This window comes from Electrophorus electricus, chromosome 1 (assembly GCF_013358815.1).
Source record: "Electrophorus electricus isolate fEleEle1 chromosome 1, fEleEle1.pri, whole genome shotgun sequence".
Classification (NCBI taxonomy): domain Eukaryota; kingdom Metazoa; phylum Chordata; class Actinopteri; order Gymnotiformes; family Gymnotidae; genus Electrophorus; species Electrophorus electricus.
The window spans coordinates 4,446,480-4,465,299 of NC_049535.1; the positions used below are offsets into that span (position 1 = coordinate 4,446,480).

Genomic DNA, 18,820 nt, shown 5'->3' on the forward strand with positions numbered 1-18,820 from the left:
TTTATAGTGTTTTGCATCAATTAAACCAGACCTGGAGCGTTTTCCATGCCAAGCGCTGTAAAGGGTGAGGATGACTTAGTCCAGTCACGCACCTTGTCTGCTGCTCCAGGGGCTTGTGCTCGCTGCATATTCTTTTAGAGAAAAGTGCTGTATAAACACAAGAGCATGTGTTACATATTTAATTCCAACACAATTATGGACTTACTGCTCAGAGATTGGCTACACGTTCACAAATTCTAAAATATGTGCACCTTTGCCGTGTCTACAGAGCAGGACCTTTCGGAGCTGGTTTCTCAGAACGTGTGATTGTGGAGAAGTATAGGCCAAAGGCTTTAAACAGTGGTGCCACCATCATCTAAATAAAACACTGCACGTTTTTGGCCTGCTTTTCACACAGGCCGGCTTGCATGGGTCACATGTGAAGCCCAACGCAATTGTAGAAACACAGTGATGAACAGAGGAGAGAAACAGGAGAGAACAGAGAGGATAGAGAGAGAGCGAGAGAGAGAGAGAGATGGGTGTATTTTCTTTATTTCTGGGTGGGGTCTGCTGTGCTGTCACGTAGAATGAGCTACAGATCAAGAGAGCAGAGGGGGCCAAGCCAGAGGATGGTCAGAGTTACGGTGCTGACTCACACAGAGTTACGGTGCTGACTCACACAGAGTTACGGTGCTGACTCACACAGAGTTACGGTGCTGACTCATACAGAGTTACGGTGCTGACTCCCCCAGCACCGTTGAGTGTACTGGGGCCCTGGACGGCCATCTCAGGTACAGATAATGAAATGATCTGTGTTTCTGACCTCGCATGACTGCCTTCTCATCCCTTCTGGAGGTCACCTGTTCTCTCCTGCTGCAGAGGGCGATGCCCAAAGAGTTTTACTCCATTCCAGAAAGCATGCCATCTCCTCTCCCCTCCTCCCCTCTCCAGAGAAACGTATCTCAAGCATTTACACTTAACACAAAAACCCAAAGAATGGGACCACTGCCCAATCCACGAGCCCAACGGCCTGTTAGTGGGCTCGAGGTGTTAATGCTCTCATAGAATTACACTGGAAGGAAGGCGAGGGGTTACAGGAACAGGGGCGCTAATTAGAAGCAAAAAGTCTGTAAAGCATTTAAGACTCCAAAAGCCATGGTGTCATGGCACAACACCAACATGCCCGCGCACAAAGATCAACTGCGGTCTGTCATGATCACAACAGTTAATGAAAGCCGCTCGTGTTTAACAGGCTGTCCTGAGCCAGGGGTGACTTTACTGCAGGAAACGATTAAAGGAAAGCATTTATTTTGATCCTCTTTCATTGCAAATTTTTTAAAAAGCCAACAAACTGGCCTGTAATGAAGAAAACGCCTGGCTGTTATAAAGGAGGGCAACTGTAGATGCCGAGCTGAGCGCAATAGCGTTGTTTAGTAAAAATGCTGCTAAGCACACCCACTTCTTATTAATGAAATGCTCAAAAGCCATCTTAGAAAACTCATGTTTTCAAAAAACCCCACCCTACAACAACGATCTTTGTCCTTTTTTTCAGGGCCATTAAGCTGTGGCTGTTTGTACGTGTGTGTGTGGGGGGGGGGGGGGGGGGGGGTTTGGGCTGGCTGCGACTGATCAGCAGGAGTATGGTGTTGCCCAGCAGTGTGTACCTCTAGAGCAGGGTGGAGGAGACCTCTCCCCATAGTGAAGCAGGGTGGAGGAGGTCTCTCCCCATGGTGAAGCAGGATGGAGGAGGTCTCTCCCTGTAGTGAAGCAGGATGGAGGAGGTCTCTCCCCGTGGTGAAGCAGGGTGGAGGAGGCCTCTCCCCGTGGTGAAGCAGGAGGGAGGAGGCCTCTCCCCGTGGTGAAGCAGGAGGGAGGAGGTCTCTCCCTGTAGTGAAGCAGGATGGAGGAGGCCTCTCCCTGTAGTGAAGCAGGAGGGAGGAGGCCTCTCCCCGTGGTGAAGCAGGATGGAGGAGGCCTCTCCCTGTAGTGAAGCAGGGTGGAGGAGGCCTCTCCCCGTGGTGAAGCAGTAGGGAGAAGGCCTCTCCCCATAGTGAAGCAGGGTGGAGGAGGCCTCTCCCCATGGTGAAGCAGGAGGGAGGAGGCCTCTCCCCGTAGCTGTCAGCTCCTGTTTGTGTTGAGGCCATGCTTCTCCTTGATAGTGTCCATCACTGCCCCTAGTTCAAAGAGCATCTGGCTGCAGGTCTTTGTCCAAAGCCCAGTTGGGGTCTTTTATGTCTGAGATGTAGGATTTCTTAGGATGACTTTGATTATTTATTTATTCCACTTCGCTTGTGTGATAGTGCCAATATTTTACACGAAACTGCTCAGTCTTCTCTGGACTCATCTTACTGTGTTGTGGATCTTTTGGCTTTGATTTTTTTTTTCTCCTGAAAGCCAGGCTCTTTTTTGTTGTTTTTTGAAGTTCTTTACTATTTTTTTCTCTCTCTCCCTTGTTCCTTCTCTGTTTTGTCTCTCTCTGTCTCTCTGTTCCATAGGCCCTCATCCTATCTTCCCAACTTTCCACACCCCCATCCCAATCGACATGCGGCATCATGAAGGCAGATACCACTATGAACCCCATTCCCTTTCCACCCTGCATGGGTAAGTAATTCTCTCTCTCTTTCATATATATATAGATGGTCACAGTTTAACCAGTGATGCCCAAACAGTTGTACTTCTTCTGTCAATACTGAACACATCATTTAAATGCAAACATTTGCAGACCAGCGGGTAAGTGAAACTCTGACAGGACACGTAGAGCGTCAGGCAGCACTGAGCTCAGGACACACATTTACCAGCAGGCAGACACAAACATTTCATGACAGTAAAGCTACATGCAAAAACTTTCCCCAAGAACCCTTCTCACTTTCTGAGCTGTGGATGAACTCAGGTCACTGGCATCTACAGCTTAAACAGAAACATACCAATAGACATATTCTTCAAATCAACAGGCCATTGGCGTGACATCAGTAGCATGCCGAACACACTACATGCACAGCGCAATGCTCGTAACAATAACTGTAACACCTGTAGGTAGCTCATAAAAAATTGTATCACCCCCTACCCCATTGTCAACTGTGAAACCTAATTCTCTTGGTCAAAGATGGCCCTCCCAGCTCAGCTGCGTAATCTAGGCTTCCCTTTAGATGCCTGCATCCCCATGCCTCCCCTATGAATTTTAAAATGGGAGCTTTGTGTTTTAAAGCCAAATATGAAGTGGGCCATTCTAGTCTTGAAGTTACAGTTTTCTGCTGTTGTTGGTGTTGTCACTGTTGTTGGGTTTTTTTTCTCGTTTCTTCCTTTCTGTTTTCTTTTTGAAGAGTGCATGGTCAACTCAGAAACATTTAACTTTATTCTGCTCTTCCGTCTCTCTTGAAACAGACTCTGTGGGCTCCGAGGATGGTTTAATCTTAAGAAAGGGACTGAATAAATCAATAGAATTCTGGAAGTTTTGTTCTTACATTTAAATTCACAGATTTGATGGTGATGCATATGGTGTGGCTGGTAGCAGCCAGCCTATTCATCACGCACAGTGGCGAAGGTAAACTTGGTTGGGTCGGGAGGAGTGGGGGGGGGGGCTGTCTTACTACACAGCCACCTTGATTAATGTGATTTGATCTTGACAGTGGACCCCTAATTTATCAAGGCCTTGATCTAGCTGTCTTTCCTTCTGCCTGTGCCAAATTCATCTAATTACAGCAACATTGGACAGCAAATTAAGTGCAGTGTCGCTAGTGGCAAGCCAGGACGCTTTATTAGAGTCGCGGGGCGGTGTGTCAGGGGTCCTCGCTCTGATTGTCTAACATGACTTCTTCGTACAGTGTGCTTTATCATTGTTTGCATATACCATAATGAGGGTGCTGGATATTTTGTCAGAGCTGTCAGCTAAGTGGGGAAACTTCCCTATTGGGGAGGGGTTTTCTGGCATGGGAGGGTCATCTGCTGCCTCTCCAACTGACTGGAATGACAGATGACCGGCCGATTCATCTGTGGAGCAGAGCAGGGCACTGTGGGAATTTTCACAGGCAGAGTACGCAGTATTACAAACATTCGGAATGCAGTTGACAAACACTCTCCGCATCCCTCAGTGTCAGCCCTGTGCCTGCGAGCTGGCAGCAGGCGCGCGGGAGACAGCACTTTGAACTTGGGGAGGAACACGTGGCTTGATGTCTGCCAGAGCGTTTCTGTCCCGGGCTAACGGCCAAGCGACTCCATTCCCCTGCACACGTTCAGCCCTGAGCAGCGTTCCTTTCACGATTTTCCTTCCCACTTCAAAAACACAATAACTATACAAAAAAAAATGTTAATCCAAACAACGGTTAACAAATGGTCACACTTGCTGCAGACAGGGCCTGGGAGGTGTTGCTCAACACCCAGCACAGGTTGTCGGGCTCAGAGAGAAAGAAAGAAGTCCGAGTCCATGTCCGAGTCTGAGTCCATGTTGTCCACTCTGGCACCTCAGCGCAAGCAGAAGGTTCCACACATGATTGGAAGTCAAACATAGCTGCAGTATTGAGGCCTTCCTACAGAAAGAAGCGCATCTGCTTGTGCAAACCTCATTGACACCTAAGTGCTCATGTTCCTAGTAGTGTAGCTATGGAGGCCAAGTGAATGCCTGTCAGTTTAAAAGTCTTAAGCATTTCACCCTGTATGTAGTTGAAAGGAGGAAGAAAAAGTGTGTGTGTGTGTGTGTGTGTGTGTGTGTGTGTGTGTGTGTGTGTGTGTGTGTGTGTGTGTGTGTGTGTGTGTGTGTGAGCAAACCTCAGCACCACTGGGAGCATACTGCGGACCTGCAGAAGAAAATGCGATTGATCTAAATGAGCCCAGGAGCCTCTGGCTTCAGACAAGTCTCACGCACATCTCCCATAATTCACCGCTGCCAGACACACTGAGCCACACAATACATATGGACACGGCTGTGAGTGCGCACACATTTCAGGGTCCTCTAAGGTGCTCGGGTGCACAGGAGCACGTCTGCAGTGTTGGCCAGGAACAGGCATTCTGAAGCTTACACCCAGTATCGCACGCATGCCCTGCAGTCTGCCGTGTACGAACACCCCAGCCTGAAGCCACCTGCACACCTATATGCAGCAAAGCGCCGCGGTGAAGGTGTCGGCCAGCCAACGGTGCCATGGCGGATGTTCCTGACCCCTGCGGTGCTTGTGAATGGGCTCAAGCACTGAGGCACCAGCCTCCATTACCCTGAGAGGCCAGACAATGGGCCCGGACAGGCACCTGACAGCCTGGCACGGAGCAGAACAGGTGCACTGCCCATCTGCTGGACATGAATGCTGCACCCACATGGGTACCCAGAACAATGTCCCCATCACAGGAGTCTGGCACGGCAACCTGCCCTTAACAATAGCCTGGCATCGTCCGACACTCAAGCGCTGGGGGATGAATAGGAGAAAAACACTGTGTATTGTATCTATGTTGTTATTACACATGACAGCATTATGACTTAGATTGATTGCTGACTATCAAAAATGAAGCTGTTTGTTTGAGGTGTAATTACAGTGTGCTGTTATTATTACTCCCAGGGGAAAATATCAGGCATTGTCAGAGAAATATCAGATATTAGGTTGTGTTTTCTTCCAAAAACATGCAAATTAAACACAATTAAATCACTACTCTTTAAAAAAAAAAAAAAAAAACAATCTGCCGCAAGCTTTTTAGGTATCGGTCCTGGCACACCAGCCTAGCTCACTATGGGTTCCCAGAGAATTGGTGAGCTCAAACCCCCAGGCCACTAAGCTTCTATTGGCCCCAGCTCGGACCTGCTACACAGCCCAGTGCATTGTAGGGGCCGTATGCCATAACTCTGCTAGCTCCCGAGCAAGCTGGAGGTCCCTCAATGCACGATTGCCCAGTGGGGCTATGCTACAGCGGGCAGATCTGGGCACTTGGACCCTTCCCCAATTGTACTAGGACCTCTCCACAGACAGGAGCCTTTTCATGTTCAAAACCTTAAATATTGCATGACTTTTAGCTGTGCCCAGGCTTCTAGTTCTCTTTGGGTAGTTGGAGTTTGAATAGGACACCATGTGTTTTTCACACACACAGTGCCAGAGGGGACAGGTTGCACTGTGATTTCTGACTGGCAAATTAAATAACATTGGTGCTTTCATGTGGTACACGAGCAGAATAATGGCATCAATCATTTCATGGCTGTTAGGATCATTCTTTTCAAAACCCAGAAACCAGTGATGTATTTCAGGGAGTTTAAGTGAAGTAATCATGTTAATATTTATTTGTAGATGTACTGCAAGAGTTTGTACTTCAAGGTTTTTTGTTTACACAGTGACATCACAGGGAATAATTCAAAACACTATTCACAGAATGCTTCTCATTTTCCAACACAAAAATTAGGTGATTGTGTTGATAAATACAGGATGGGCTACATCACAACCGCTATTTAGTTACTGGCTATGGGCCAATAATAAAGTTTAACGATGTCAGTTAGTAGAAACGTTAAAAGAAGGGTTAAACTCACTGATGCAGTGTCTACTGTGTCAGACACAATCTGTAAATCTAGATGTATTCCAGAGTAGTAGTTGAATGTTGTAGTGTGAAGTCACTGGGCTTGGTGGAGGGGGGGGTATGGTCTTTTTGGAGCTAAGCCTTTTTGCTCTCAGGTTTGTTGGCCAGCATTCAGATCAGCACAAGGCAGATTAGATCACCTGGATGCCAAGAGTGTAGGACCAGAGTTATACAGAAGGCTTCCATGTGAACAAGTAGTTGAGAGATGGTGCCTGGATGAGTGGTTTGAGTTGAAGAGGCTGTCTTACTTGTCTTTGCCCAGGACTGTCGAGTGTTTATGGGGATAAGAGTCTACCTGAGGGGGCAGGCCTCAGAATAAGCCAAGTAGGATTGGCCCCTTGCTGGAAAGCAAGTGAGTTCTGGACTATCTCAAACCAGCTGAGAAAGACAGTGTGGCTTTATTGGACCAAACCCTCGCAGGAATTCCTAAACTATCACAAAACATCTTTGCATTATATCCTGGAGTATCTTCAGTCCACGTACAGAATCTACGCTCTGTTTGCCTCACCAGCTGCAGCTTGCCTCTATCAGCTTGGCCAAAAACAGGGTTGAATCATGAAGGAATCTGCAGAGAAGGCTTCATGACCAGCTGTGTTTGTCCCTACTTTCTCTTGGGGGTCTCTGAGAAAGGCCTGCAGCCGTATGGGTTCCAGCGGCTACCTCTCTCTGGCTCTGCGGGGACGGAGCGCTCGGTGTGTGTTTGGCCCAAAGTACCGAACCCTGCTAAAGCGGCCCAAACCATGGGGGATCTTTGGACCAAACCAACGTCCTGCTGCTTTTTTGTGTGGTCTGGGAATAATCGGCAAAAGAGACCGGTGGGGCTGAAAATCGACCGTGGCAAAAGAAAGAAAGGGAGGGCAGTTCAAAAAAGAAAGAACCAAGTGACCTCGGCCCTCAGCTGCTGAGATCCTTAACTACAGTGCAGTCGTTCAGGGGTTGGGGGGGGTGTCCACTTTGTGTAACTAAGGCTGGCATCCTTTCAATACCGAAATCAGGCCAGAATCACATGTTCTTAGAATAAACAGTTCTTAACTTAAACCCCCAGCCACCATCCTCCAGAAAAAGAAAACAGCACTATGTCAAACAAAGCGTAATTGGATGAGGGAGCGGGAGAGGGGATTTCACACTTACAGCTAGCTAGCACGGCCCAAGCTGGCTGATAAGAACGGCGTGTAACCGGATCTGCAGGCAATTTGGCTTCTCAACTTGTATACTCGACTTTCTAAAGCCCACAGGAGGGTGAAACTGTCTGGTAACGGCAACCGCTGGTGTAACAGCGCAGCCAGTACTCGTCTACTCCTCATTAACAGCTCTGTCAGCATGTTTTCATTAGACATGTTCATAAAACATTAACCAACTTCAAGTATTTATTCTCTGGAAAAATGAGTAAGTGACTGGTTCAAATGGAGATTTTTTTTGTTCTTTCTTGTCATTTAAAATGGTACATGGAAATTGGATGGCCTCCCCATTTTTCAGTCTTTTCAAGCTGTCTCCGATTGCAGTGAAAAACATGAGCAGCCAAACAGGATATTCTTTCCTTCAGGGACCTGTCTCCATGTGGATCTGCTCAGAGGGTCTGGGCGCTGTATCATACACACACAGACACCCCTGGCCCCCGTGGTCATGTAGACCCGTCTCATGCTTGGGTGCATCCTAGCAAACTAAACCCGACAACCTCACCATGGTCCTGACCTGAACCTGGATTTCAACACAGATGAGAGCAGCATACATGACTTCATGCTCCTTGATGAGAGACGCTCCAGATGGGACTATGGGAGGCCGGGGTCTCTCTGCTGGGTTTACGCAGCAAGAATCGCCTGGAGCCCTGGAACCAAAGGCCAAAAGTCACCAAAAGTCAACCAAAGTTACCAGCCTACCTTCATGCGGACACTGATCCCTGGAAAGCTCCCGTGGGAGCCTCGAACCTTGACTCTTAGTCGTGCTTGGAGATGAATTTGGATTCAGAATCACTGTTATGTAAAAGCTGTTGATAGTAATTGTAGTTGAGCTTTCAAAAAAATATCCTTATTGAAATCACCTTAATTGTTCGTGTCCCACTTAATTGGTAAATATGTTTGTTTTGAGTATCATCACTGACCCCATTTTCTCTCTCTTTCTCCCAAGGCCCACAGGCTTGGCAGGGAGCCCGGTCATCTCCGATATCTCCCTGATCCGGTTGTCTCCGGCCGGCACGGGCGAGTCACCTTTCAGCCCCGCACACCCCTACGTCACCCCACATATGGAGCACTACCTGCGCTCGATGCACAGCAGCCCCATCTCCGTGATCTCGGCCGCCCGCGGCCTCAGCCCTGCTGACCGTGAGTGCACAGGGACCATGAATCAGTTCGGTTCAGGTCACTTCAGTTGAATTCAATTGTTAGCGTTTTAGCCAATTTCTGTTCTGTTTTGTTTGATTCACTTCTGCTCAATTCAGTTTGGTTCAGTTTAGTCAGAACTGCACTAAAGTGAACCAAGGCCCAAACACAAATGACATGTGATACTTCCTGTTAACCATGAAAGCATTCTGTCTTCCACCGGTGGTCACTGACTCAGTAAAACTGCTCCAATGATCCGTGCATTTGTTAAACACACATCAAGTGAAACTTTGATATTTTTTTCCATCTTGCGATTACTCCTTCGGATGGGTAGATGAGAAGGTGGTTATGAACGAGTGAAACTGGGCCAGACAGAATTCCCCCGTGACATTCCAAAGCCTTCTCACTTCACAGTAGAATCATAAAAACAGGTCAAGGCGCGTAGGCCAAAGAGCAAATAAATCACCTTTTACAGTCTGTCAACAGCAACGTGTCTGCGCCTTTACACTTAAATAAGCAGCACGCAGGGGATCCCAGCAGCGATAAAGCCAGAGAGAAGGAGAGAGATGAAACTATTTTAACTTGAATGAATGCAGATAGGTAGATATGGCCTTGACTGTGAGATGGGCTTGGTTGTTAAGCTTTACATGCAGACACAACTGACCCCATTTGAAATACGGCAGCCAGCCCCAACTATTCAGGCCGCTGCTATTTTGGGGTTTTATTTTAGGTGCATGTTTATTTCTCCACAATAATATATAGAAATAAAAATGCTTGGAATTATATCCTGGATCATTTTTGGCAGATAGTCGCTTTAGTAAACTGTGCTGAGCTATTTAAGTCACAGACAACTAGGGCTGTAGAATCTTTAGAGCCACACACCACAGGTCTAGCTTAGTAACACACATGTCTGTGTGAATATCAAATCTCCCCACAAAAGGGTTTCAACTTAAGTTTTACCAGCAGTGGCATTTCAGCAGAGCTCAGTGGGGTTCTCTGTTTGGTTTTCCACAATCCTGGGCACATGGAAGACGTCACAAATGAAGGAGTGTGAGATGCAGGACAGAGAGAGAGCTTTTTTCAAACCCAGCTAATTGTCTGTGAAAAATCAGCAGAAATGTTTCCAAGGTGTATGAGGTGCCTGCCATGCACACACAGAAACACACACACACACACACACACACACACACACACACACATACACACACACCACACGTGTACATTTATGAAAGCGAGAAAGGAGCTTGAAGATTTCTGTACATTCTTCTGTTCTAACTGTATGTAAATGGGGTCCATATGGCGAGGTGTTCTCGTGACCTGTACGGCCAGGCGGCTGCGTAAAGCAGATTTGGCCCTCATAGTCTTATTGCTCCTGACACTTTTAACAGAACTTTACTGGGTGCAGCTGTTAACACTACAGCGCTGCTACATCTCGGAAGCTGTGGGTCTCTTTTCTCAACCGCTGGTCATTCTCTGTGCATGTGTGTGTGTGTGTGTGTGTGTGTGTGTGTGTGTGTGTGTGCATGTGTGATTACAGCTCTGACTTTATTTATCCGTGGAGGAAGTGAGGAATATTTTCCATTTTGGAACTCATACTCATGATCGTGTTTAATTTTTTTCTCTCTCTCATTCCATCTTATACTTTCTTTGTCACCTTCTCTCTTTCAAGTGCTGTGTAAAACTCGACAGTGAGTTGAATCTTTAGTTCTTTGCTAGTGATTTAAGGCAACTAATTGCCTTGTAGAATTTTGTGTTAAGGTATTAAAAAAAACATTCTTTTCCCTCTGATAGTAACCCACGAGCACCTGAAAGAGCGTGGGCTGTTTGGCCTGGCCCCGCCACTGCCGGGGGCCGGCTCAGCCGACTACTACCACCTGATGACCAGTCACCGGAGCCCATACGGGGAGCTGCTCGTGCAGGGGGCGGGGTCTGCCGCGGCCGCGGCCGTCCACCTGCCGGACTACATCAACCCCATGGACGGTGAGTCACGTGACAGGACAGAGAGAGAGAGAGAGAGAGCGCAGAGGAAGCAGACAGACACAAGCAGCAGCCAACACGTCTCCACCCTGACACCTCCATATGCACCTTCCGCTCCCGGTCCCCTCACGGGAGTCTCGCGGTGACCCCCACCTGCGCGGTACTGGCCAGCTCTCCGTGACCACAGCGTCTGTAAACGCGCACCGCAGGACAGGCCGGCCTGCCGTGACATTTACAAGCGTGCAAGCGTTTAGCGTAATGAGTGGCTGCCTCTGGCCTGCACCTCCTAAGTCACCTTAAAAGGGGTGCGGCGTCGGCGGGACAGAAGGTCCCGGAGCTTTCGCACGCCACGGTTCGGGACATCGTCTGTCACAGAGCTGTTTAACCGAACCAGCTGCCAGACTCTGGGCATGACCCGAAATGGACATGCTAAACGGGAAAGCGGATGTCTCTTTGGCTAACACCGGCACGCAAGGAGATCCTGGCATTCCTCCTCGTCGTTCCAGGAGCAGAAACGTGGGAAAGGCCTTTAAGCTGTGCCCAGCTCTCCATTCGGAGTCCTGCTAATAGCCCAGCTTCCCCCACCAGCCCTTTATGTTCCATCCGTTATTCCACTGTTGACAACATCGACCTCTTTCGGGTCAAAGCAACACTACCACGGTGAGACTCCAGATGTTTTATTACTGCAACTGTCACTTTCTGTTCCCAAAAGAAAGCAGCGCGAAGGTGGAAATGGGAGGCTTTGATCTAAAACGACTGCAGCACAAACGGGAAGCCCTGTCCCACTCACCACCGCGGAGTAAATATTCACGCGACATTTCCCGCCCGGAAAGATGGCACAGGCCAGATACTGGTCTCCCGAGAAACAAACACCGTGAGGACAGAGCCTCGCATGTGCCGTCACTGCTGCGCTTTCATTCCCCACGCCTCAGTTTCCCGTCCGACCCTTCACCTCTGACCCCGAGCCCCTGGAGGCCCAGGAGTGTGTGCGCTGGCTGACCCATGCAAAGCCCAGTGCTTCCCAGATGTGGGATCAGCAGGTGTCTTGCGCATGCCTCGTCCTGGGCGCTGCAGAACAAAGGAGAAGGCAGAGGGGCATATTACTTTACAAAAGCGCTGATGATTGGTCAGTGGTGGCCTGTTGGTTAAGGTGCATGATTAGTAAGCAGGAGGTTGTGAGTTCAAGCCCCTGAGCAAAACCCTTATCCCTTAATTGCTCAAAGTGTAATTAGTCATAATTGTAAGTTGCTTTGGATTAAAGTGTCAGATAAATGGTGTAATGTGTATGATATAAAGGAAGGCAGTGCCTGTCCCTCACTATTAGAACATCTTGCAGCCTGATTGAGGATCAGAAGTTTAGTATGACATTCCCAAAACAAAGGTATGCCCATTTATAGACTTAATATTTATACTTAAATATTTTCATATAATTGGTGGTTCGGTTTTTGACTTACACACTGGCTTGTGTGTAAGAACTACTTACAACTCATTAGTCATTTTAAAGAAACACTCAGAATTGGTGTTCTTAAAGTCACATTATGCCTCAAGTTGTTTATAAATCGCTAAGATGAACCATTGTTTGCGCTAGAGTCATGTGAGTAACACCTCCCCCAAGAGCATCACTGCTGACATCCTTAAGACTGACCAGAGTTTGTGCTAGAGTCGTGAGTAGCACCTCCCCCAAGCGCATCACTGCTGACATCCTTAAGACTGACCAGTGTTTGCGCTAGAGTCATGTGAGTAACACCTCCCCCAAGAGCATCACTGCTGACATCCTTAAGACTGACCAGAGTTTGTGCTAGAGTCATGTGAGTAACACCTCCCCCAAGAGCATCACTGCTGACATCCTTAAGACTGACCAGAGTTTGTGCTAGAGTCATGTGAGTAACACCTCCCCCAAGAGCATCACTGCTGACATCCTTAAGACTGACCAGAGTTTGTGCTAGAGTCATGTGAGTAACACCTCCCCCAAGAGCATCACTGCTGACATCCTTAAGACTGACCAGAGTTTGTGCTAGAGTCATGTGAGTAACACCTCCCCCAAGAGCATCACTGCTGACATCCTTAAGACTGACATCGCTCTCCGTGTTATCCTCACACAGGTGAACTTGGTCCAACTCAGCACAGTGCTCCCTGATGCTTCCAGGCCCTTGTTGTGCGCACGTCTTTAAGGTTGGGACGGGAGGGGTCCGATGCTGGGCTCCGGTGGGTTTAGCGGCACTCGGCTGATATAAATCACCGGGGGGCCGGGGGTGTGGGCGGGAGGGATCCAGGCCCGCTTCTCCATTTGGCTATTTATCAAAGGAAGTGGCACATTAATAAATACGCCTCCCCCGAGGTGAGGGTATAACGGAGACAAACGGCGACGCTGGGGTGAACGGGTGCCGCCCCGCCCGCTCTCGCAACCCCCCGTTAGTACCATGCAAATAGCAGCACAGCCACGTTGTGTGTCGGTGGTGATCTGGGTGCTAAGAGTGTTTCCACAGCTTGTGTGTAGAAATGACAGAGAGCCATTAGGCTGTGCTAAGAATAACGACTTTCTAAGCTACAAAGCTGGGAGATTACTTAGTAGTCCTGTGCTCTGTTAGGAATGGGCACATTGACACATGCGCGCGCACGCACACACACACACAAGCCTGCTTGTGTTGGCACTAGCTGTGATGGTATCATTATAGACATCCAGTTGCCTGAGCCTCTGGTTATGACCTTTAATCTTTCTCTCTCTCTCTCTCTCTCTCTCTCTCTCTCTCTCTCTCTCTCTCTCTCTCTGTCTGTCTCTCTCTCACTCTCTTACTTTCTCTCTCATACACACACACACACACACACACACACACACACACACACACAGGCCTCTGCTGACACCAACACTAATTCCTAGCACCTGTTGAGCTAACAGCCTCTCAGTGTTTGTTCCCCCTGTAACAGTGAGCACCCCTGAGCAGAGAAGAAGACCCCCCCCCCACGCTGCTGACAAACATACACCAAAATGTCACCATTAGGATTCCTGAATGTGGAATGTCTCATAAAAGACGATCTGCGGATTTCTGCGGGTTTCTTCGTCACGTGCACGGTGGATATCTGCCCGATTTCGGTCTCCAACTCTTTATTGATAGGGGCGCACTATTTCCGGACGTGGGGGGGTGGTGTGAGCTTGAGAGTGCGGAACCATCGATCACACTGTCCCACCTGGCACACAAACTCTGCACGTGCTCCCAAAATAGCACGGGAGTGGGTGGAGCAGGGAAGAGACACAATGCAGTCCAGCGCTGCCATGATTCTGTAGGTTTCCTCCCCAGCCAGATAGAGGAATGATACTTCAGTTCCGAACAATCAGACGCCTCCCCCGGTGGTATGGGATGGAACCCTTTGGGAAGAAGTGTCGCTATTGGCTGGTATCAGGGGTGGGGGTGGAGCTTAGAGGTAGGGAGAGGGTTAAAGGAAAATAGGTTATTCGGAATAAGTGGGTAAAGTGATGAGGGTCATCGGTCGGAAGGGCAAAAGGGGAGGACCCCGGGGTGTGGGTGAAATTTGCTTAGCCAGGAATGGGGAAGTCTACTGGGGCAGAGAGAGCAGACCTCAGAATAAAAAAGACTGCAGTGTGTGTGTGTGAGAGCGAGAGAGAGAGAGATTGTGTATGATTAATAGGTTGGAACATATGAATTTTTTTTGTATTGACTGCAAGCATCTCCTGAGGAAAATGCATATCATGCTGTCACACTTTAGTCAGCCTGAGCTCAAGTAATCCATGCTATGGGTTTTTTTTGTGTGTGTGTGTGTGTGTGTGTGCGTGCAGTGTCTCGGTTCTCCAGTCCCCGCCTCACACCCAGGCTGAGTCGGAAGAGGGCCCTGTCCGTCTCTCCTCTCTCTGACGCCAGCATTGACCTGCAGACCATGATCCGCACCTCGCCCAACTCCCTGGTGGCCTACATCAACAACTCGCGCTCCAGCTCGGCTGCCAGCAGCTCCTACGGACACCTGTCCGTCGGGGGCCTAAGGTACCAACGCCACCCTGCTGTGGCAAAGCCCCTCCTGCTTTCTCTCTTTGGTTAGAAGAGCGTTGAGCCATTGTAAACTTCTCTGAGACATAGAATAGCCGTGAGCCATCGTAAAACTCTCTGAGACAGAGACTAGCCGTGAGCCATTGTAAAACTCTCTGAGCCAGAGAATGGTCGTGAGCCATTGTAAAACTCTGAGAAGGAGAATAGCCGTGAGCCATCGTAAAACTCTCTGAGACAGAGACTAGCCATGAGCCATTGTAAAACTCTCTGAAACGGAGAATGGTCGTGAGCCATCGTAAAACTCTCTGAGCCAGAGAATGGTCGTGAGCCATTGTAAAACTCTGAGAAGGAGAATAGCCATGAGCCATCGTAAAACTCTCTGAAACGGAGAATGGTCGTGAGCCATCCTAAAACTCTCTGAGCCAGAGAACAGCCATGAGCCATCCTAAAACTCTCTGAGCCAGAGAACGGCCGTGAGCCATCGTAAAACTCTCTGAGCCAGAGAATGGTCGTGAGCCATCGTAAAACTCTCTGAGCCAGAGAACAGCCATGAGCCATCCTAAAACTCTCTGAGCCAGAGAATGGTCGTGAGCCATCGTAAAACTCTGAGACGGAGAACAGCTTCTTGGAGGCTATTCTCCATCCCAGTCCCCGGTCCACCCCCCACCCCTCCCCCATGCCTGATCCTCCCGCTTCCATCTCGAAGCAGATTTATGGTAACCGAGTAGCACGCGTGTAGACATTGCTGGGGTGGTGGGCGGAACCTCACCTCTCTCCTCCTCTCCCCTCCCAGCCCTCCGTTTCCTTTTCCTCACCCCATCAACCCGGTGGCATACCAGCAGCTGTTGTCACAGCAACGGGGCCTGAGCGCGTTCGGACACACGCCGCCCCCCGTCCTCCAGCCTTCGTCTGCCTTCTCGCCCAGGCAACTCCCGCTGGGCGTGTCCGCCCGCGATGACACCGAAGCCAAGGTACTTGCAACACGCACACCTACACGCACTTCCGCACACACACGCGCCCGCACTGATCTCATAGTGGGGACATGGTGTCAAAATTATGGATTCACGCACCTGTGTGGATTAAGAAATGGAAGAAACAAAAGCAGTTGCCCTATCATCAGGAGATCAGGAGTTGGACGACGCCACAGCTGTGGCCGGAAGCCTGAAAGAGCAAACGTGGCTGTGCTCTCAGGGAGGGAGGGGTGGTATACTCCCCCTCCCCTGTCAATCACAGTGGCACTGGCCAATCACGGGTGTCTGCGAGTTCATGCATCAGAAGGGGACAGACAGTGGTACTATCCTCAGCGTATGTTATGTCACCCCCCCTGACGTGGCGAGAACTGCAGCTTGGACACGTGCTGATTGGCTGCATGTGCCTGGGTCCTTGCCTTGCCTGACTGGCAGCTGCTGTGTGACAAGGGAGAATTACCTGACTTACCTGATAGGTGGCAACTGACCAAAAAAAAGAAATGAAGAAGTAGTTTGCCCTTTCAGACTTAAAATAAATCACTACATCACTTAGAAGAACTTTATCTTGTTAGGGCCATTTTTCCTGGCAGGTTTACGCCTGTTTTCTGTAAAGTCAGGACATGCAAAGACAGACAACCTGGGACGGTCTCGTGATTATCATTCCCTGACATGCCCCTGTCGCAAGAACCCGGAGAGGGAACGCCGTGTAGGGTGGTTTTGACAGAGCAGCACAGTCCAGGCTTCCTGGAGCTGCACCGAGCCCGGGGGTCCGCAGCTGTGGAAAGAGAGTTCTTCCCCTGTTCTCTCTCCTTATTCTCTCTCTCTTTCCCTCTCGCCATCTCTCTGTTTCTCATCGCTAGAACATGAGTGGTGACTCAGCAGTCAGCAGCACAGTCAACCCTCTGATCACCAAAAGGTCGAAGGTCAAGACAGAACTGGATGGGTCACAGCCTGTTTCTCCCTGCTCTCCGGTAAGAATGCTCCACCCTCTCTCTGTCTCTCTCTCTCTCTCTGTCTCTCTCTCTCTCTATCCCTTTCTTCCTGCTGCTTCCACCTCCAAAGCCAAACAGGTTGTACAAGTTTCACTGCAGAGCCTTTATCAAAACAGCAGCACATCCCCTATGTGTCCTGTTATCCAGAGAAACGGTGTGTGTGGGTGTGTGTGGGTGTGTGTATTCTTTCGGAGAGATGGCGATCAGCGAGGGGCCGAGAGACCCCAGGGAGCACCCACACTCCTCTGGCCCCCTTTCCGCACCCGTCCGGCGTGAGAAAAACTCAGCCTGATAAGAGCTTTATGTTCGTTTGTTTCCCGGGCTCTCCTCTGTCCCTGGCTACCGCGCAAAGTGTGCCAGAGCACTTCATTTTCATGAAATATTGGCTGGCTGTTATTGTCATCTGAGAGCCTTTTTTCCACCTCTCTCTCTCTCTCTCTCTCTCTCTCTCTCTCTCTCTCTCTCTCATCCTCCCTCTCTCTGCTTGTCTTTTGACAAATTTGCGGCTGCTCTCGGCTGTGCAGGCAGGTTGGGGCTTGATGCATGGGGTCCGAGGCACATGCAGTCGTCTTGGGGCCAGCAGAATTGATGAAGATAGCTCACAGGGCAGAGATAAACATGCTGCAGTCAGCATGCTGTCTGTGTGTGTGTGTGTGTGTGTGTGTATGTGTGTGTGTGTGTGTTAATGGGCATGCATGTGTGCCTGAGACACACACATTCACAACCCTCTGTCTGCATTTCAGTTTGACACACACATGTCCCTGCGCTTGAGCGCGCACACACACACACACACACACACATATAATGGACACACTGTATCTTCTTAAAGTCCATTTTTTCACACTAACATTTTAATAAATTTAGTAAAATGAATTTTCTTCTGTTGGAGCCCAAATCAGTCCAATAGCTTCTAATTCAGCCAAATTACAGATATCAGCTTCCTCCTTTCATAGACACACCAAACATTGTGTGGAGGGCAGTGTCCAGCACTGGGGTGTGGTTTGGTGGGTCATGGGTGAGTGGGGTTTGTGACCAGAACTGGGGTGTGACTTGGTGTGCTGGGACAGTCTCAGGCTAGCCTTGACTGGACGTTCTCCTCTCACCCCTCAGGACCCGTCGGGGGCGGCAGAGCTGAGGGAGGATGTGGAAAAAGACGAAGGCAAGCAGGAGCCCGAGGTGGTGTACGAGACCAACTGCCACTGGGAAGCCTGCACCAAGGAGTTTGACACACAAGAGCAGCTGGTCCATGTGAGTGTGTGTGTGTGTGTGTGAGTGTGTGAGTGTGTGTGTGTGTGTGTGTGTGTGTGTGTGTGAGTGTGTGTGAGTGTGTGTCTGTCTTTCTTATGGCACAAGGGTCAGCTATGAGAAGCCTAGCCTGCAGGGAGCCACTCAATGAAAGTACTGGTGCAGGAACGTACTGGTGCAGGCATGTACTGGTGCTCTCTAAAGCTCTACGGCCAGCATAGACACTCGGGGAGACTTTGCTTTATGGTGAATTCAGTGCGTGATCATATAGACGGCGTTTAGTGAATGGCTTCGCTACTACAATTAACCGCTAAGTGACACCAGGTCATGCCGACTGCTCACCCTCTAACTTTCCACCTTTGACCCTGCATAAATCCATAATGGCAGATTCTCCAAGTGGATGTTGTCGAGCTGTTTATCTCCAGTCCCAGTAGTACAGAGGAAAAGCACAGCGTGACCAAACACTCGAGTTACACTCCGTCAGAGGCACCAGTTAATCAATCTCACACAAAACTGGTGGAGAACGTGTGCGTGTGTGTATGTTGGTGCAGTTAGATCATAAATAATGGCTTTCCTTCTGTGCACGTATCAGTGACAGCATCATCAACGGTGGTGATAAGACTGAAACAGATGTGCAAGAGAGAGTGAAAGAGAGGGAGAGAGAGAGAGATGGAGAGAGAGAGAGGCAGAGAGAAAAACAGAGGGATGAGGGTTTGTTCACGGATGAGTGCTGTGATTTGCTGCTGCTCAGAGACTGGCCTGAGCTACTCCATCCCATAATGCACTGGGTAGGGGGGGGGGGGGGG

At 49.3% G+C, this 18,820-nt stretch overlaps 1 protein-coding gene across 2 annotated transcripts in view; it reads left to right on the forward strand.

The window, feature by feature from the left end:
* Positions 1–18,820, forward strand: part of gli2b (GLI family zinc finger 2b) — a 60,104-nt gene that overhangs the window by 32,959 nt on the left and 8,325 nt on the right. For both annotated transcript variants that reach the window (XR_004776850.1, XM_027012992.2), the window contains exons 3-9: positions 2,475–2,580; positions 8,644–8,837; positions 10,626–10,814; positions 14,605–14,806; positions 15,603–15,780; positions 16,638–16,748; positions 17,880–18,017. Coding sequence is in view for 1 of the 2 variants with exons in the window: in XM_027012992.2 (XP_026868793.2) it covers positions 2,475–2,580; positions 8,644–8,837; positions 10,626–10,814; positions 14,605–14,806; positions 15,603–15,780; positions 16,638–16,748; positions 17,880–18,017 (1,118 nt within the window). In the remaining variant the exon portion in view is untranslated. The remainder of the gene's footprint in view (positions 1–2,474; positions 2,581–8,643; positions 8,838–10,625; positions 10,815–14,604; positions 14,807–15,602; positions 15,781–16,637; positions 16,749–17,879; positions 18,018–18,820) is intronic.